The sequence below is a fragment of the Mytilus galloprovincialis genome, chromosome 9 (assembly GCF_965363235.1).
Source record: "Mytilus galloprovincialis chromosome 9, xbMytGall1.hap1.1, whole genome shotgun sequence".
Lineage (NCBI taxonomy): Eukaryota > Metazoa > Mollusca > Bivalvia > Mytilida > Mytilidae > Mytilus > Mytilus galloprovincialis.
The window spans coordinates 52439455-52461875 of record NC_134846.1 but is presented as its reverse complement, the minus strand read 5'-3'; the positions used below and the strand labels follow the sequence as shown (position 1 = coordinate 52461875).

At 32.4% G+C, this 22421-nt stretch overlaps 1 protein-coding gene across 1 annotated transcript in view; it reads left to right on the top strand.

Moving 5' to 3' along the window:
• The window catches only part of LOC143045258 (uncharacterized), an 82209-nt gene that overhangs the window by 37334 nt on the left and 22454 nt on the right, over positions 1–22421 (top strand). The window contains exons 4-14 of the mRNA XM_076217632.1: positions 1345–1532; positions 8907–9077; positions 9323–9490; positions 13270–13391; positions 14461–14625; positions 15861–16016; positions 16784–16918; positions 17594–17714; positions 19070–19317; positions 20519–20752; positions 21624–22074. Coding sequence (XP_076073747.1) covers positions 1345–1532; positions 8907–9077; positions 9323–9490; positions 13270–13391; positions 14461–14625; positions 15861–16016; positions 16784–16918; positions 17594–17714; positions 19070–19317; positions 20519–20752; positions 21624–22074 — 2159 coding nt within the window. The remainder of the gene's footprint in view (positions 1–1344; positions 1533–8906; positions 9078–9322; positions 9491–13269; positions 13392–14460; positions 14626–15860; positions 16017–16783; positions 16919–17593; positions 17715–19069; positions 19318–20518; positions 20753–21623; positions 22075–22421) is intronic.

The following is a 22421-nucleotide window of genomic DNA, read 5'->3' as shown; positions in this document are numbered from 1 at the left end:
CGATAGGGTTATTATCCTTTTCAAATAGTATTTTCGAGAAATAATATTGTAAATATCACCATAAAAAACTGTTATGATATGATATGGTTGTAAACCGTTTACCGCCATATAGTATAGGTAATAATAGTTTTTGCTCCACACTGACACTAGACATGAAGGGGAAGATATTATCATTATTTTTGTTAAAACATCAGAACTGTTTCGCAATATTCAGATGATTCTTTTCATCCAATGAAACAAAACACAAATAATGAAAATAGATATGCGTTCATGCTTATGATCAAAGTCTAGAATAACTAACCTATACATCTTAATTTCGATTCTTATTCAGCTTTGATCAAACTACTCAAACAACTCAATTATTCCTGAATTGACGTTGCGTATCACTACTATACGGCCAAGAGTTGCATTTAACAAAAATATTTTTCGTATTCAATTATTATCATCGTTATATTACATCGATGTTTTTACGTATACCAAGAATAAAATGAAAGGAACTATATCTTTTTTTAATTTTGATTTTACTTCGTCTTTATTAAACGTCGATAGCAATGTCTTGATATTTTACTTATCATAAACACCAAGATTGAAAATTTGTGCACCAGACGCGCGTTTGGTCGTCTTCAAAAGACTAATCAGTGACGCTCGATTTGTTATATATCATATTTAATTCATATGTGAATCTTTCCATTTTTATTAAAATGGTAACTCCTGGAATTGCATTGCAACCAATATTATAAATTGATATATGCTATCATATATTGATTGAAGAGTAAGCTATACTATAGAACGATATATATTATTTTATTCTTGTAGTAATATAAAACAGTCGAAAAAAAAAAAAAACACGGACAAAACAGAAAAATGAATTACCAAAGAAAAACGATGAAAAATAAAACCTAACAACAATCAATAGCACACTGCACAGAAAATTACAGATAAAAAAAAAATCAAACAAATAATGAAATCCGAGGAAAATTCAAAACGGAGGTCCATAATCAAATGGCAAAATAAAGAGCTCAAACAAATCAAACAAATGTATAACAAATGTCATATTCCTGATTTGGGACAGACATTTTCTTATGTAGAAAATCGTTGATTGAACCTGGTTTTATAGCTAGTTAAACCTCTCAATCAACACGAACCCCATCAAAAACATGGGAAAAGGGTTCCTACAACACGAATTAAACATTTTGGGTTATTCCTGTTAACATAGGAACACGAACTATATCTAGTAAGTAGACGTCATTCAATTGCAGCATTGGTAGGTTTCTAGACAAGTTGGTTTATTGTCTTGTTAAACCACACATCTGCGGAAAGTGTATAGTGCATATTTTATTTCAGGTGCAAAAGAAATTGCCTGCCGAAATTGTCACTCAACTCCTTACTCATACTGAATGCAGATTGTCCAACATGTAGCTTAGCAGACACCAACTATGAGTGGTCAATATTCGTGTACAATACCGGAACAGGATTATTTGAAACTTTAGATGCCGTAACACGAATCAACCAGTCACACCTTATAGAAACAAGTAAGTGATCTACTTTGTTTTGTTTGTAAATATTAAAAGCCTTTCAGAATTGCAAAGTCTTTTCTTTATGCTTTTGTAAAGTAATCAACTAAAAAAGTATGTGCTTATACAAAACAAATATTGTATTGTATTTTCCTTAAAATTCCTAATGTTTTGTTCCAATGTTGCATATATTATTGACGTTTTCATGCTGTCGTACAAATTGGTTGTATAAACTGTTGTTAAATCGTTTTAGTACCTTTAAATAAACGTGTAATGTTGATGAAATTTCATCTGAACTCAAAACTATTGTTTATTGTTGTCATATATATTGTAAACATTATGTATCCTATAATCCAATCATGAAGAAACTGTATTTTATTGATTTTAATATCAATTTAGCGTCTAATTATGTTACCCCTTTTATTTTCATTAGAACTAGCAGGAGGTAAGGTATACAATTTTCATGAGCACCTCAGTAAGGTTTAAAAGAGCACCTCAGTATTTGATTTGTACACTTAGTACTTCTTGTAGTTATATAGAATCATGTAAGCTCATGGTTTGAAGCACCAGAGGTCAAGGATTTTAGTGAAATGCTTGACGTTATAAAATGATGTTTATTGTAGCTTGTTTTAGATATAAGCTGGAAAAATGATACAACCACACGATCAAAATGAAGTAACAAAATACAGCAGAAATTCCGTAGTCTGGTTGAAAATTTGTTGAATATATGTCAGTAGATCTGAATAATTTGGAGTAAAAAGATAAATTAGTTAAATGTGAACTTAAAATTGTATATGAGCTATACCTATATGTAATACGAAGAATGTTCCTTGATTAGTTCAAACTCATTAATTGGGAATAGTTGCGCTAGGATTGATATTTGGAACTTTGCTTTATGGGATTACTACTAAAGGAAAGAACAATACAAATAAACATATATTTCATGCTTTTATTTTATTTCCATCAGGAATATGTAATATTTATGGCATATACATTTTTATTCCTGATATAATTATTCTTCACCGTTTGAAAAAAGGATTTTGATTTTCAAACATTTTTGCCTCGAGCATCACTGTAGGGGAAATAATTGCCTAGTTGCGGATTTAAATCAAGAAGACTTTGCAATGTTAATACATTTTTAAAATACTTTTCGGTTAAAAATGTCAAACCAGATTGTACTAAAAAAGACCTTAGTGAAATTTCAGGGACGAAATGATCAAAATGTAACAAATTATAAGCAGTGTCAGCGCGTTGTCTATGTTTTAATATTTCAATTACTCGATGTCGATAAAAATACATTAAAATAGTTTTTTTCTTGCAATGATAAATGAAACACAAATTTGGTGCAGACTCAAAAACTTTGGTAGTTTTAGAAATTGCACTATATACACATGATTAATGTAACTGAATATATTTGAAGTAATATTATTTTAAATCGAATAATGATAAGTCCATGCAAGTGTCGATAGTTGATCATGACTTAAAGCAATTGTCTAAAATGCTTCATTTTGTGGTGTATGCAAACATAAATTTTTACTCCTCTGCGCGATATATTTTTGGGAAGATAGATATACTAGTAGTCTATCCGTCCATTCGGCCTTGTGAACGCTCTAGCGTGACCAACTCCTTCCGAAAAAAGTATGAAATTGATAGGCTTACATAAAAATGATAAACAATGTCTGACAAGTTCGAAAAAAAGTGTCGATCGACTACTTTCAAAAGAGTTAAGCCATTTGGAAATATTAATTATATAGAAAATTGTATTAAAGAACCCTCACACTTGCATTTAATGTAGGATTGTTATGAAATTGGAATTATATCTAAGGTTTGTATCATCGATGTCTTGGGTGAAGTCGAAAGCAGCGCTTGTCTGTTACTTAAGTTTCGTATTTTAGAAATGCAATCTATATTGAATATTGCATCGTAAGCACTCTTACCATCTCGCACCTTTTCAAATTTTCAGGTAATTCATTACGACAGGTAATCAGCTAGCTCTTAGAAGAACGCTCACGGACTGTTTTACAGGAGTTATTCTCCTATATATAGCCTTCATTTCTTATAAGATATTAACAATAAAAAAAAAACATAAAATTTGTTTTGTTAGTTATTGTCCTTGACAGATACAATATTTATAATGTGCAACTCGGGCATATTTAAAGGCTGTTCATTTCTAAATATGGCGCAATTGACTCCCAAAGGAACAGTCTTTAACGAAAACTAGAAAATTCATCCTACGTTTATTTTATTTATAAATACTAGTATCCGTCAACTCATCTTGAATTCAGTAATAATTGCTTTATCTTTTTGTTTATATAATTTACTAGGAGTGGTTTATGAATAATGTTTTTTTAATAACGTACTGTATATCAATCGTATCAATCGCTAAGTTTTCAGTTCAAAGATAACAGGAATTGACGTCATGCGTGTATACAAATATAAGCACAACAAAACAAAAAAACCAACAAAATTTCGATTCAATATTGCCATATAGCGTTGTCAATTTAATTTTGACATATAATTTTGAATGATCCTTTGGTACTTTTCGGCTCTCTTTTCAAAATTAAATCAAATTAGGCCTAAATTAAAATATTGTTTGTTTGCCCTTTTCCGACCCTATGTTTTGAAACAGGGTAGGTAGGTAGGTAAAATATTTTATTTTATAGATACAAAATCTGCATAATGTCATTTTTTTGTCCGTTTTGTTTTTGCAAATAAGTTTTCCGCTGGGACTATTAGTTTTGAAAAAAAATAAATATATAAGAGATAACTTTGTACTGGTAAGATAATGTCCGGGCAGACATACATTACTAGTAAAAAAAGTCCCTAGAGTGTTACAAATTTCGTGTGTGCCTTTTTTTCCAATAAAAATGCTATAAGACTTAAAACTCAATTGTCACGTATTTTGCATCACATTTATAAATGATCTGTATGGAAAACTTGGCGATTTTACTGCCAGATATTCTCCACTTTACAGGGTTTTGTCACTTTTGGTTCATGTCAGATATAAATAATTTAGCGGCATCGTTAACATAATCCTTCTGATATGCGGATCACAAAAGGCCATCCCTACATAGAATACAACGTCCGTTTACAAATTAGTTTGTACACACGTTAATACTTTTGTATCAAACGAACTTTTTTGTAAATGAACCCAGCTCTTTATGTTTAAAGGTACAGAGTAACGTACTTCATATCATGATTTCAGAAAGCGTTCAACATCGATTTCAAACAAATGCTTTGAAACTTCAAATGCAAGTGTTCATGTCAAACGCTCAGGTGATACCAAACGGACTGGACGTTATACGTAAAGATAAAACCCGAGGATTCCGGTAAAAAAGTTTTGAGCGGGAAATACAAATATAAGATTTTTGGTAGGAACGAAAAAATAAAATAAAATAAAATCTTGCTGGTAAATACAAATAAAAGATTTTTAGGCGGAACGAATTGATAGGGTCGGTCGGTAAAGGGCAAACAAACAATATTTTAATTTAAGCCTTATTAATTATTCATAAGTACTTAAATGCACTTTAAAGATCTAGATCAAACCTATTTAACACAATACATCAAGCGTTTAATGTGGTTACTTAATAGGCAATAAGTGTTTAACTTCTGTAAACACCAGCCATATTTAAGTTGATGCGAGTTTGTGTGCATTACACTATGAAGCAGGTAAAATGTGTTCTTCAGCGAGCTGCTTTCTGTGTCGAAATGAGATCAAATACAACTGATATATAAAGACACTAAGTGTTATTTTTTTATCATGCAATTAATTTTGTGCAATGGTGTTGCGTAAGCACATAGGTTAACTCATTTTTATTGCAGATGTTTTCGTTTTATTTTCCTTGTGTTGCCTGTGGTAGTAAACGCTGTAGTTAACAAATAAGGCATATCAATAGGGTTGTAAATGCATGTAAAGATGTTCAATTGCATGATAAGACAAAGTTAGAAGTTATACTCAAATAAATGCACATGTATCATATGTTGAGAATAAAATATTCCAATAATTAAATGAATGAATAATTTTGGTTTTAGGTGTAGTAGCAGTAGGTAAGACGGGGATTAAATAACATACATGTACATTTATCAACACAATTATCACGAAAATCACAAATATCTATGTATATATAACACAACACATACACTTGCAATCTTTTGTGTATTCTTGGAATGCCTAAAAATGTATGATTTTCTCAAAGTATTGAAGACCCACTCTTTGACACATTCCCCATTTCCATTCTCAATATTAAGACATCTGAAAAAAGTAAATAACTTTGATTTTTATCTGCCAAACAGCGAGTCTAAAAATGCATGTATTTCCACTTATTAATTTCCTTCCAATTATGCAGGAGATAAACCAATGATATTATCAAATCAAATATCAAATACTTTGCCATTTTGGGTAAAAGTTGGTGCATGATTTTGTTAGTATTTCAAAACAGTAACCATAAATTTAAGGGTAAAGTTTAAAAAAAACACAGTTTTGCTATCTTTTGTTTGAAGCGTGTTTATATGCAAAAATCGTTTGAATGCAGTTTTTTCATGTCGATGTTCAAGTTCAATTTTTTGAACGTATTGATTGCAATTGGTCGTCTTATATTGTCGATAAGAAACAAATTAAGAAAGGGGTGTTTAAATGAAGGGATTGCATAGGTTGAGACTCAAATTTATAAGTTCTGTAAACATATGCAAACAACCTTATTATTTTGATACATGCCAAAATGTATTTATGAAACCTATTTAATTAATCAAGCCTCGGTCACACCTTGCCGGAAAGCACGAATGGACGTCTAATGGACGAAGGATGAAAATAAAGTTGTCCGTTGACAAAATTGCTATTTGTTGGGAGTCTATTGATGTGCTGACCGAATAAAACGGCCGCGTAACGAATGCATAACGGACACACACCTGATATGCAACATACCAGAAACGGAAACGTACCGGACAGAACGGATGTTGAACGTACATCAACAGACGAGTACCGCATAAAACAGACATTGAACGGAAGCGTACCGGATAAAACGGATGAACAGGATATACAGAAAATTTAAAGGTGACAATGATAATACATGTAAATCGCATAAATATTCAAAAAGTTTATGTGTAATTGGTTTTGGTTTGTTCTTCAAAATGCCACCAAAAGGGTAGTGTCTGGCCTGAATAAGAGCTGCTTGATAGTGAAGACTTGCACTTAATTTAAGATCAATTATGAAAAACAAAAATTCATGACACTCAAGAAATCTGACATAACAGTAATTGTTATTTCTGACGCGAAATTTTCAATAGGCATATATCCGTTTTAGATCCGTTCCACATCCGTTTTATCCGTTATACGTCCGGTTGAAGTCCGTTTCACATTCGTTCGACATCCGTTTTATCGGTGAATTTGTCTACCAAACCTCCAACTGATGTATAACGGCCAAGTAACGGATTCTAAAAGGAAACGAAACGGACGAGTACCGTACAAAACGGACGCCTAACGGACGTTCAACTGACATTTTATCCGTTGGACGTCCGTTCAAAGTTTTGAACATGCTAAAAATTTTCAAACGGACAGAACGGACGTCGACGGATAAAACGTACGCTAAACGGACATGAAAAGGATATGGACGGACGTCTAACGGATAAGAACGGACGTCTAACAGACATGAACAGATTGAAAAAAGTTATTTGTTAGGCATCCGTTCGAGCTATCCGGTAAAGTGTGACCGAGGCTTTAGGAATTATATCGATTTGTACTTATACTTTTTAGTTTTTCTTCTTTAAAATGTTAAAATAACGACTACTTATTCATAAATGTGTTTAAATGGTCTTCCTGTTAATGAAAGTTCTTTTAATTGACATACAATTACAATTTACATTTACATTTCCAATACAATTACTTTTACATTTCCCCAAATTTCTGTTTTGTTTAAACACCAGAATTCTCAAGGAAAAATGTTCCGGTTATGTATATGGAAGTTGCTAGGTCAAGCATGTTGCTAATCTTACGTTATGACAAATATATGCATATGTGTTCATATTTATTGCACTGCATTATATACGAAATATTTTAAAGCATTGTTTTTCTTTACAAGATCTATAGCTGTTTTGCGTATATGGTACAGATCTTCCCAATAACAAAATACGAAAGAAAAAATATATATAAATACTCTTATAAAAACCTAATATAGGAAAATATCACCAATAATGTTTTGTTTTATACTAATTGATATAATGTTATAAACTTGCTAGAGAAAATAAATTCCTTTGATTAATATTTTCAAAAATCTTTTAAAGAAAAAGACCCATTGTTTTGAATGAAGTGCGTTTTGCATTTTTGGTTTATTTGTCATAGAATAAGAAAAGTATAGTATCATGCTGAACTGTACCTAAAACACTTTACAATATGTGCATGCATCACATTTCATAAAACTTGCACTTTTCCTTAATGTATTACTTTCGTGTCTGTTTGACCTTTTGTTCTAGGGGTTTCAGAATTGCTAAAATTATTTTCATCAACACCTTATGAGTTCAAGTTTTGCTCAGTATTATTGGATGCTTTTTTTTAAATCAATCAAAAGTTATTTTTCATTATCGAATGTTTTATATAAAAAGTAAAAACTCTTTTGATTTATGAAGAATATATCTACCAGATTAATCACATATTTTATGTCTGTTATTCTTATACAAATATGGCCGAAATTAAGGATATACCTGGCATAGCTAGAATAAGTTTTTAACTGTACAAGAGATGGTGCTAATCATTTCATAGAAATTTCAAAATGTTAAAGGCTATTTCGAAAACAAAGACCTTATAAAATTCAAATTTTGTGCCGACATATTTTTTTATCTACACGAATTAGTATTCATCTATTTATCTTTTTAAAAGCCTGGTACCTTTGATTACTATTATTTTTTACTTAATATTTTTTCTTTCAAATAAATTAGGCATAACAGTTTTTTCTCTTTGATTTGGTTTCCATATTTATAGGAACTGGTCAGAGAAAAGGTTGGTCTCTTATTAATTGAAGACCAAAACGTTATTTAAAAATCTTTCCTTAATATAATAAGGAAAGGTAAACTATTGTTTATCAAACAATAAATTAATTTCACAAAAACTTATAAATGATATGCTTCCCTTGAGGACGCAACATTTTTCTAACATCGTTTTAAGTATCGCGCGTAAGTGTTCGAGCTTATTTCAATATCATTCTATTTGAAAACTTTAAATATCATAATTGCTATTATCGCTCTTGAAAACCCGATTATGAAATAAAAAAACGAATATCTATTGTTAATTAAGAAATATAGCAACGTATGGGTACACTTTGTCATTGCTTGATGTTCATTATCTGAACCATCAACCTTATTTATGCTAGAATACTAAAACAGGTTCTATTCCCAACTTTATAGCTCTTACTGCTGAGGAGATAGGTATCAACCCCGACGCCCTTGAACAAATGGATAGAGTAAAATTTCACCTTTTGCTGAGAACTCCAGGTAGAACACCTTCAGAGGCAGAGTATATTGTGTCTGTGAATGCTCCACCATACGCCGGTACCTGCTCAATAAGCCCAGATACAGGTAAGCCGGTACTTTGACCTAGAATGGTTTACTTTTACAAATTATGACTTGGATGGAGAGATGTCTCATTGGCACTCATACCACATCTTATTATACAATGAATCTGTATAGGTTAATTATTATTTAATGTAAACGATTCATTTGTAAAAATAAATGACTAAGATTTTTTATCATTTGGAGAGAGGATATGATAATGTTACACGCTAACCATTTAAGATGTTTGACAAATTATTCTTTGTTTTTAGGTATTTCAGTAACGACGTGGTTTACGGTGACATGCAAGGACTGGCTTGACGAAGGAGAACGATATGTTCGAAATATTGCAGATGATGGAAATGAATTGTTATCATATTCTGTTTATCACGTGAGAAATACCACTAATGGTATAGTTCAATCGTTATTGTCAGAGACAGGTTGGTCAAGACATTTACATATTTAGTTAAAAGTTAGTTAGAGGTTTGAAATTAATAAATTGTAAACGATACCACGAAGTATGATTAAACACCATTAGTGAGGGAGTGGATGGGAATTAAACACCTTTAGTGAGGGAGTGGATGGGAGTTTACAGAAAAGAGAATAATAGGCAAACAATATATAAAGTAAAGAAAAATAAAACAAAAAAATATATAAAAATAGAGAATAATGAAGTTGTTCAAATATAAAGAAAAGATAATAATGGGTAAAAAATAAAGAATACAGAAATAAAGAACCCCATCCTGACCACCAAAAGTCGATGAAAATAAAGTCAATACCATGGCCAAAAGTGAAAAAAAAGCGAAAAAGACAGACAATAGTCATGACACTACTACACAGTAAATCAAAACTTTGAAGCACGAACCAAACCGAAAATCAGCAGTAATACTTTACAGTTTTATCTGATTAATTGCAATACTCATATAAGAAGACCCTATATCAATACTGAACGAATAACAATGAGACGAAGAACAACGATCAAGAGTTGTTGACGTATTTTCTAAAATATGTTAAAAATTAAACTAGAGTTGTCTCTCTTTGTGTGTTGTTAATTGTAATTCACAAATACCAAAATTCAAATACTGTAAGACTTTCTGTATATTTTACTCATTTGTGTAGAGGTTCCATCCTCTGTATTTCATTTACAACTTATACAAAAACAATCCTTTGAATTAAAAATACATTTTATTACACCAACTTGTATTTACATTTTCATGACTAGAATATACATTTTTACTTTGTGGCATTACTTTGGCTACAGAGTATTCTATAATATTTTGTTGAGGCGCCAGGGTGACTACCGATTACCTATACACAATGGCTATCAGCTGACCTATGTTGACATAGTGTCATAAAACCCCTGGTAGTTAAACACGGTTACACCACCACCTACCATGGGGAGTGACCGGGGAAAACACTCGTATTACCAATGCTCCAGTTATTAGTGCCCCACCTGTTGGCAGGTGTAGGCCTCCCCTCTATAAGATGAGGTGGAGGAGGTCCCAGAGTCACCCATCTGTAGACCCCACCGTTACCACTAACCACATTTTCCAAACCTGCAAGTTTTAGAACGTGTCAGGCCCAGAGCAAGGGCCGAGTGAAATAATCCCCCAATCACTACCAGTCTCCCTGGACCTCCCCCCATTCAAAATTGACTCTGCGCCTAAGGATAGTAGAAGATGAATAATTTCTAAAAAGTGTCTTGTTTTCTTTCCAATTATTAAAATTGTTAATTACTAAAAACTAAAATTAATTCTGGATGCTTAAATCACAATAGTCCATAATATGTTAAAAAGTGCTGAATAACTGAAATGTCCAATTCATAGAAACGCAAGTTTATTCGAAATTATCCTGTATTAGTCCAATACTATGAAGGTCAGCCTGGATACTGGTAACCATAATATTCCAATCAAATACAGGAAACAAGTGCCTGAAAATATAAAACAAAAACAGCAGCAACTATTCTCATAGGGAGGGTGGGCGGGTTTTAAATAGTTTAACTTATTTGTGAAACACCTGCTTTCAAGTCGACAGCAAATTAACAAGTGCCCGATACGGGAATTTCAAAATTCTAATTCAAGCTGATACGGAAATTCCAAAAATCTGATTCAAGCTGCGAGCGCCATCTATGGCCATGCCGAATATGGCAATGAGCTACAGACTGCAACACCCACGCACCCACACAAATATTCGATTGAATTAAACCAGATTATTGAAAATATAAAATTTTAATAATCTCTATTAATTGCAATACTCATATAAGAAGACCCTATATCAATACTGAACGAATAACAATGAGACGAAGAACAACGATCAAGAGTTGTTGACGTATTTTCTAAAATATGTTAAAAATTAAACTAGAGTTGTCTCTCTTTGTGTGTTGTTAATTGTAATTCACAAATACCAAAATTCAAATACTGTACAGACTTTCTGTATATTTTACTCATTTGTGTAGAGGTTCCATCCTCTGTATTTCATTTACAACTTATACAAAAACAATCCTTTGAATTAAAAATACATTTTATTACACCAACTTGTATTTACATTTTCATGACTAGAATATACATTTTTACTTTGTGGCATTACTTTGGCTACAGAGTATTCTATAATATTTTGTTGAGGCGCCAGGGTGACTACCGATTACCTATACACAATGGCTATCAGCTGACCTATGTTGACATAGTGTCATAAAACCCCTGGTAGTTAAACACGGTTACACCACCACCTACCATGGGGAGTGACCGGGGAAAACACTCGTATTACCAATGCTCCAGTTATTAGTGCCCCACCTGTTGGCAGGTGTAGGCCTCCCCTCTATAAGATGAGGTGGAGGAGGTCCCAGAGTCACCCATCTGTAGACCCCACCGTTACCACTAACCACATTTTCCAAACCTGCAAGTTTTAGAACTTGTCAGGCCCAGAGCAAGGGCCGAGTGAAATAATCCCCCAATCACTACCAGTCTCCCTGGACCGCCACATGAGAGCCCAAGTCAGCTACCAAATCTGACATGGGTTCTCACCTCCACAAAATTTTCATTATTGAATCTTAGGAAAAGTTGATTATGGTGTGCGTAGGAAAGACTCAACCCCCACACCCTTGTATATTATTCAAGAAAACCTGATTTCCAGTTTGTGACAAATTAGTTCCATTTGTTCTGTATAAAGACACTTCACGCCTTAATGTTCTCATGTAATATAGCTTTACCCCAATTTTCTGTAACAAAGTTTTTGGCCACTAAATTTCTCTTTTTCTGTTCTGTTCTATTATTGCACCCGCATCCAAGGGTGCAACATGCCAGTATCGCACTGTAGCATTGAAGACCATATTATACTAACCTTTTTAAATAAAGCCTGGTAACGTAGGGTAGACCATTTTTACATTTTCAATTAAACCATTCCCTGTCAATTCTAAATCTGTCAAATCATTAGCTCCACAGAGAATAATAATAAAATGAGGAGATGGTAAAAAACAAATATTCTTTTTGCATCCATTAGGGAGTCCAAATCTTAAAGAGACTATAGAGACAATAACAAGTGGAAACAAGGAACTATCGTTCATAAACTCGGAACAGTAACTTATCAAGTCCAATTTGGAGATTTAGTATGGAAGAGACATATTGATCAGATTCGTGAATTCGTACCGCAGGAAAATAAAAACATACCAAACATATTTAAAATTACCATATCTGATATTGACACTGAATTCATAACAATACCAACATGTAATTCAATTGCGATACCGAAAACTCTGAAAATAACAATGAATCCGAACAAACTAAAATAACCAAAAATAAAACAGTTGAAAATGCTAATGATACTATCGTTATGCACCGCACAGAAATAGTAAGAAAGGCACCAGAGAGACTTATTAGAAACATATGACTGTAAATATTTGTGGTTAAGTTAGTGTAGTGATATCACTGTAGGTTTAGGATTTCATAATTGAACATTAAAAATATAGACAGTAAAACTTGTAGCTATTTAGTTCAATTGAGTGCAAATTGAATTTATTACTTTCATTCACTAGAGATTAATCTTGTTTATCTTGATCTTCTAAATTAAAAGAGGGAGGATTGTTAAATTATGTTAACATTATACGTTATCACTTTTATAGTTGACTTTTATTGAAATGCTTTGTGGAATTTGAGTAAACAATAAATGTATCTTTCTTGAATAATTCAACAAATAACATGAATAACAATTTTTATTTAACTTTTAGGGGACAGCAGCATTGTGTCAACCTTAGCTGTAGGAGACCCTGGAAACAATTTTCACAGTATGATAAGGGTCCATATTAGAGATTTCTACAACGGATATGCTCAAGTGGAATTTCCAGTAACGGTAAAGTTAACCTTTTTAATACGTACTTACCAAAATAAACAATCAAGATAAATAACAGACAGTAATTGAAAAATCGAGAATGTGTGAAATTTTGAATTGCCCTCTTCAATGTTTAATTTGAAAATAAAAAAGGTCATACAAATTTACCGAATAACATACTTCAGATCTTAAAAAGAAATTAGTTTGTCTGACATTTTCTTTTATGTTTTTATGTTTTTAAAAACACATTGTCTTGAACATTCTTACATTTGATTCAAACCATAGTAACATCATTTTAAGGTAAGTTTCTTGTCGTTGATATTAAGATTTGAGCAACAGTTTTAGACACAACAAAAGATGTTGACACAGAAAGGTTTTTGCAAAAACATTTTATATGTGTATAATATCTTTTTGAGTACAGCTGTTGCTCACATATATTGACACAAAACTATGCGTGAAACCACCTTTTGGTCAAATAAGGATATTTCAACATGTTTATGACATCTAAAGTGCCAATGTCATAGAAGTCTGTTCATTTATCAATGCTTTATTTTATTGTACTGTAATACCACTGTCCCAAGTTAGAGTTGGGATCCCGCTATTATGTTTAACCCCGTCACATTATGTATGTATGTACCTGTCCTAATTTAGGAACCCGTAATTCAGTGGTTGTCGTTAGTTTATGTGTAACATATTTGTTTTTACTTAATTTTTTAATATAAATAAGGCCGTTAGTTTTCTCGTTTGAATTGTTTAACATTGTCATTTCGGGACCTTTTATAGCTGACTATGCGGTATGGGCCTTGCTCATTGTTGAAGGCCGTACGGTGACCTATGGTTGTTAATGTATGTGTCATGTTGGTCTTTTGTGGAGAGTTGTTTCATTGACAATCATACCACATCTCCTTTTTTATATTTAACATGCTTTCAATAAAGTGACTTAATTTACTTTTTTTTAAATTGCGGTGACCAAAGCAGAAGTTTTTTTTATACCTCTTCCCTTGTTTTAATTTATAACTCTTATCGTTAAGAACAAAAGTATACAGGATTGCATTATGTGATTTTTTTTTTATGTAATATCATTTTTCAGGTAACTAATGTCATCGACATCGACAGAATTACACAATCACAAGACGACATCATTGGTAATATAACAGCATTGGTGACTAACGGAATGGAAGAACCACAAAGTAGCAATGATCCTAAACAGGTTCTTCATCAGGCATCAACTATCATTGCTTCTATTGCATTAATTGTAAGTAAGGAGAACCATTCAACATGATGGAAGGTGTCCTCCTACTGTCATTGATTATGTAAGCGATACAATAGTCCTGGTAGAAATGGAAAACACACATTTTAACTTGTTGCGTGCGTGCGTGTTTTTCTGGATTTACCTGCATCAATAACACTCAAAGCCGAATATTTGAAAGCAAATGATGTATAAAACAGAAGCAATTGAAGAGCTATATAATAAAAAATTACCCAAAATAATAGCCAAATCCTTCTTCGGCCAACTTTGCCTGATGGAGTTAAAACCTCAGTTTCTTTGTAATTTCAAAAGTTATAAACGGGTAAAAAGTGTTAAGGTGTATACGGACTGTTGATATCCTTGCTAATAAGTGCATAGTTTCATGATTTTCTAGTAATGTGTCTGCTTACTCATTTTTCTAAGTGAAAACGGCCATGTTAACAATTTTACTAGGAAATGTTTTGTTCGAACAACAAATCATTTAGAAATAAAGTATAGGACGTTTCAGTATTGTATTGTTTAATTTGAATAGATGAATATTATTCTTTTATTATTTCACCAAAACACGTTTTTTTATAATTACACCAGATTTATTTTACCAACAACATTCACTTTTATTATGTTTCAACTCAGAAACTTGATTTTCATTATTTAACTGTTCAAATATTCATTATATTAATGTGTATTACTACATGTTTAGTAAATAATAACCAATTTTACAAATTTAAAATATTTGGTTTATGGAAAAAAGTTGGAAGGGTATATAATTTTCAGGTATAATTGATAGAGTGAATTTTTATTCATACGAACACAATTTCTTTTTAACAAGCAGTAATCAATATGTTAGACACTGCCTCCGGTAGGTTAATAGGTCCCCGAACTTTGTTTCCTGTAGTCCATGTTTTGCAAGAACAAGTATCCGAAACAATTTTCCTAGGAAACATTATTATCCTGCTTATGTTTCCAGTAAACCTGTTGTTTATCGTTTGGTGATTTTTTTGGACGGGGAGATCGTCTTTAGTAATGTCCAATATTTTTTGAAATGTGTTATCTCTGTTTTGTAGTCATATATGATAATAATTAATAAAATTAAGGAATACATATATAAATCTGTAAACCATGATGTACAGACCTTGAAACATTGCAGGATTATGAAAATGTCACATCATAAAAAATATGATAACCAATATTTAATATTTATCGCGTTGTAACTTATTATGGAGTTATTCATATTTTAATAGCCAATATATCAAGAAGGGTTTAATACCACGGACAAACCGCTAGATTGGTTGACTGGACTATTAGATGCCGAAAAGAACGGGACAAAGCCATATGACGAAATATTGACCGATCTTCTAAAAAATGATAAAGATCAGGTCATGCTTGTAATTGTAGAGGTAGGTATTCTAGATCTGTTAGATGTTTTAATTTAATATTCAATCAGTGTTGTCAAATTGAACAGTTTAGCCTAACCGGTTACTCAGACACTTGCTCTACAGATCAACAGGTTAACTGGTACTTAAGTTGATGTTTAAAGTCATTATGTTCAATACTCTACAAAAGCACGGATTTTATATACGATGAATTTAAGACTATCCTCTAACCTCGGAAAATATTTGTCTAATAAATTTCTATATAGCTTGTGTCAGAATCTTTCAAAGCTTAAAGATTGTACAACAAAATTCGAGAAAAAAAACGGTCATTTAAAACGATTTGTAAAAATTGTCAAAGGCTAAGTTTGTATGAATATATAATTTTCCACTATTTTAAACAAATAAGTCAGTTTTTTTCTTAACGGATGCTTATGACCGTCCTTATAACCTTAATAAGGAATATAACAAAGGGACATAAAAAAACGATTAGTAAGTTATACGTCATGACAACACCACGCAAAACCTATGCAAAAGCAGAAAAAAAACATACACTAAACGGAAAGAATAATGTTTCGGCAACACAATTTCCAACACACTATTTTGAGTTAAAGTTCTCTAGTACGGTAAGCAGTTCGGACTCAACAAAACTCAACATTGGCATTGTTGCTGACAAGTACAAGTTCTGTGATTGATTGTATTTGGTGCTGTTATAATTGTGGAAATGAAAAAAAAGATATTCAAATTTTCTGATTAATATTTTCATTTATCGAAATATTGTTGTTTTTCCATAGGCTGTTGACAATTTGACGAAACAAATGGAAGACCAGTTGGAGTCTAATGCGACCACATTTTTTATGATAGAAATGGCAAGCAGTGCATTCGCAACTGCTCTTGGTAGCAATCAAATAATTAGTACCGATGCTGGGGTAAGTCTTTTCAATTTTGTAAATTGAAACATTTAGTTTGAATTGAAGATAATATAATAGAGATTGATTGTTGGTGTTTAACGCCTTATTTAGCTATACTTGGCAGGCAGGTTTTTTTTCTGGTGGAGGAAGTCGGAGTGCCAAGAGGAAAAAATAATATCACAAGAATACTGAACTTAGAGGAAAATCAATTCGGAAAGTCCATAATCACATGGCAAAATCAAATTACAAAACACATAAAAAAACGAATGGACAAGAATTGTCATATTCCTGGCTAGGTACAGGCATTTTAAAATGTAGTAAACCACTGACCTTCGATAGGGAAACTGACAATCCTAGTCAATTAAGATTGGTGTCGTGTGCACCAGCACGATTGGGGTTCGAGCTTACAACCTCAGTGTTGAATGGCTAGTGACTACCATAGTAAAACTACATAGACCACTTGGCCACCGAGCTCGAGGCCTCTAATATAAATATAATAGAGGTCCGCCTAGATATTTATATTTTCAGCAGTAATTGCATTCTGCACATATTATTCAAAAGAAGAAACATGAAAAGGAAAGTATAACAAATATGTGATTTATTTGTATTTAAGTTATGAGCAGAAACTAATTAAAACCAATGTTTTGCATTTAACTACATTATTAAGTTTCATCCATTGCATCAACTTTACAGACATCAGCGTCAAATGCACTTACGATTCTAGTTGCGAATTTCAAAAACGCAAGTGAGACTGCCCTTACATCTGATGCCTTGTTCGACAGTTCTGATCCACGCTTAGAATCAGCATCAACTGGTAAGAGCAATATTTAATAACAAGATTCATAGTTTCTTAATGAGATAAGTTTATACTGTCATATGTGCAAGTGTTATACAATTATATTTAAATACCTAGCCATTTTTGTCAACGTTGTTTATGTTTCTGTATTGTGAAGTAAAAAATATACTTTCATCTCGTATTCACCTGCATATTTATATCGCATATTGGTTATATTGTACGTAGTGTGGCGTAATGGTTTCACAAATAATATCAGATATGTTCCTTACGTCGTAACTACAATCCCCTTCCCTTTCATGAATGTGACCTACCGAATTAGACTATTTACCGGATTTGTTATCACATAAGCAACACGACGGGTGCCACATGTGGAGCAGGATCTGCTTACCCTTCCGGAGCACCTGAGATCACCCCTAGTTTTTTGATGGGGTTCGTGTTGTTTATTCTTTAGTTTTCTTTGTTGTGTCGTGTGTGCTGTTGTTTGTTCGTCTTTTTCATTTTTAGCCACGGTGTTGTCAGTTTGTTTGACTGTCCCTTTGGTATCTTTCGTCCCTCTTTTTTAAATACTATTTGGTGTTGCAACTAAAAATCAGAATATAGATGAATTGAAACGGGATAGGGCTACATACAAGTCCTGTCATTGTTTCATTTTTTGTTTGGGGTGGGGGACATTTAAACATTGCTTGGGACATCAATTAAATGTGCGAAGCTTCCCTTCAAAGTCCGATCGTTTTTAAAGATAGCTAGCTGTTTTAGTAAGGCTGATAATAGTAGTAATGGTAATGGGAAAAATTATTAATATTGTCAAATAAATATCCAGAAGATTAACATATTCATGATTTCGTTTTTTAGAACTCGCAGTATTATAATCTAAAAAAGTACATATATATAAAACAGATAATTGCAATTTCTAACTGTCATGCCATAATCTGTCTTACAAAATTAAAACAAAACAAATATTTTGCAAGGGAATACATCTATGGATAACAGGCAGCAAAAGAAAACTCATGCTTAAAACTGGTAAATCATATAGACACTTAAAAAGATAGAGATAGCCTGAGTAACAGGCGTTTCATAGGTTACAAGCGTCATTCAACACCACGCTCAGTCTATACGACCCAATACGAAATGGAATTTATAGATTAGACAACAATTCTAGGATAGAAAGATCCAAACCCGCGAAAACATGCCTCTTTTAAGTTGAAAACAGAATCATCGTATTTTCAATACTGGCCACCTTTAAGTGGGAAATAATATATTATGACCTCATCAAATTTGATAGGCCCACATCAAAGTGGAAAGATTGTCCCCTTATGTAATGTTTGTGTACGTAAGTGATTAATATGAAATAAATATATTTCGATTATATTCAGCCATCATGGCATTGGTGTCTGCTGTTGTTGGAGCTACACTGACAGCAAATTTCCCCGACAATGGCTTAGCATTAATATCAGGAACAACTGCAGACGCACGTAAACAAGTAGACTTTTTAATAAAAATGAACAGGGATGAAGCTTATAACATAATGGAAGGTGGTGAATTAACTCCAGAGGAGCGCAATGGACTTTACTTAATGAGGGCAAGGATCTCACAGGCCGAGTTTGAAGAACGGCAAGACTTGGTAATATTTTTTATTCACATCTAACATAAGTCATGATTGTTTTGAACAAGATTAGATGTCATAATTTCAAATTTTTCTTCATATTTGATATGAGAAGCCATGTGTGTATTGAACAAGAGTAGGGTTTTTGATCAACGATGTAATTTTGCTGCTAACAATTTCAAAATTCCCAATACAAAATTTACTTTAAAATACTAATTCGGATGAAATATTATACACTACATACATGCATGCAACGGAATGTTAAAATTAACTGGGAAATATTAATCTGATTGTAAAGTAGAGAATTTTTATAAAGCTCAAAAGTCGAGAGAAATTAATAACACCATAATAAAAAAGACAAACCAAATTTACAAAAAAACTAGACTAATCAACACAAATCCCTCTTTTTATTGAGATAATATTATGTGCTCATAAGGGATGATCATGTTGTATCCCTATTGTCACATTTGGGAAAAGAGGACATATTTGTCGTAACAGCAAGTGGAATAATCCCTGTCTCATCTGTGACACACATTAATTTTAACGGTCAATCAAGCACGCATTTATTTCAACGGTCAATCAAACACGCATATATTTCAACGGTCAATCAAAAAGTGTAGAAGCGTCTGTTAAACTTAAAGTATTAACTCCAACACTACCATTTGGAATTATTTGTACATGAACCTTCTTGCAAATAGAAACCGTCTATTATAAATAAATTACTATAGGAAACGCAAGCTTTGGAATATTGTATCAACTAGGAGATATAAATTCTATATATAGGAGCTGCTGGTATGTAGCTGAGTAAAAATGGCCTGTTCACAAGTAAGAAAGTGAAGTGGTCACCATTGTCAACTACTAGATATATGTGAAGATATAAGGCGGACTAAACTGTCTCCGATGTAACCTTCAATTCAAGTTCAATGGGATATAGACAATTTCAAAATAGTCTTTAAATTGTAAACTATTTTAGGAAAAGAAATCATCTAAACCGCGGAACATGAAGTTGAAGGATAAGTCTTGCTGCTTTTCGTTCGCCCTAAGAATCTTCTGTATGCAGTTTGGCTCAAATGAATACAGAAACAATTTACAAGGTTTTGATCAGCGTCATTGATGAGTCTTATGTAGACGAAACTCGCGTCTGGCGTATAAAATTATAATCCTTGTACCTTTGATAACTATTTGATGTAATAATAATTATTCTGATCAATATTTTCAGGCCTCATTAACAGATACATCAATAGACACAGCATTGCAAGTTATTATTGACCAGGGATTGAATATGACATGTAAAGGATGTGAAACGACTTTCGACACAAACAATGTTAATCTGTACATATCTAAAACAACGCTCCAAGCTTTAAATGACGTAGCCAATGGGTTACTCCAGAATTCGACAATTCTCATGAGTTTTGGTTTTAGTACAGATTCAAATGACACAACTTTATTTGGGGTACGATTTGTTTATATTTGAAAATTATAATTTAAGGACGTTTCATAACCTTTGTTTTCGAATTAATGCTAGCTATTTGAAACTCTCGATTTAACATTCATTATATTATTCAATATAGTTTGAAAAGACATGTTTGAAAATATTCTAAAAACATTGTTTTTTTTCTAAGTATTGAAAGAAAACAATTTCAATGAATGAAAGATTTTAAGATAATAATCTACCTCCAAATCATCGATGGCTAATATCTCGAAAATAAGCACACGGATCCTTCATTTATTTCGTTTTTGTTTTAATTTCTTTCTTTTTTTTTTAAATATATACAATCAATATAACAGGTTTTTTCAAAAGCATGTTAATTTGGAAAGAGTAGCGAATGTCCTTCAAATGTTGTACGACAACATCACTCTTTTGAATTGTTATTCAACAAAAAAAGCCTCGAACCCATGAGTCAAAATATCAAAATGTCGAAGATACATGAATACTTGAATACTTGAGTAGATATATGATTAAAAAACGATACAAAATGAATATACATATTAATATGGCCAACATTGTCTGATCATGTTGCAACTTGGGTATCTTACTAAAACTAAGATATATCAAGGAAGAATTTAAAGGCATGATATAAATTATTGCGTGAAGATGCACTCAGTTGTTAAAGATTCCCTTAGTGATTTCAGGTCTAATGTTCCTACAATGTTTTCTATTAAATGACGATGATAAGTTTTGTTTACTATTTTCGTTGATCAGTTGTATATTTTCAAATAATTTTTAATATTTCAAAACAATTTTGTTTTCTAAAACGATTTATGGGTTTTGAACAGAACTAATCTTTATACACTTTTCCTACATGTATAAGTTTTTATTTCAGATTGCAGTTTTCCCACAAAATGTGTATATAGCTGGTTCTTCTGACACTGCCTTGGTTACGTCGGAAGTTCATAAATTATCCTTAAAAGATGAAAACGAAGACAATTTGAGTCAAACAGAAGTAGCCATTAACCAAACAGCCAGAACGTTGCAATCAACACAGAACTTACCTGTTTACACGGAAGGTGATGCTTCGAATCTTTTCTATCACTCTTTTTTCTACCGTGACGAAGGAGACTACGTGTGTGTATCCGTTGATCCAGCAGAGGGCGTTCCGAATTATGTGACGTCATACGATGTCTATGTGAAAGGCGAATCTCAACCAACTCATTTGAATTACGAAGCCAAAGGAGAAATTTCACCTTACAATGACTGGATGGTGTGCTTCCCTCCTCAATTGTTTTCAAAAACTGGTGAAATGCATGTTGCTCTACATCCAAACAGTAAAGTTGGTAAGAAATCATAAAGACCTTTTTATTTTGTTCTCTATACAGATTTATCTAATATTCAAACAAACCAGTACAACATGTAACATATGGGAGATATGTTTTGTAAACCCTCACACATACAATTTGATGATGTGTAAGCTGTCAGAATATAAGTTCAAATAAGTATTATGTCTGCTTAGCCTGTTTTTAATTTCAAAGACAGGCGTCACAGCAAACAAAAGATAGTCTTTCAAGACGCCAAAGCGTTTTGGACCATTAGAAGATAGCAAACCAACTTTTGAAGAAAAGAGGGAAACAAAAATCAAATACCGGACATACTTAACCCTTACTTATGCATAAGAAAAATTAAA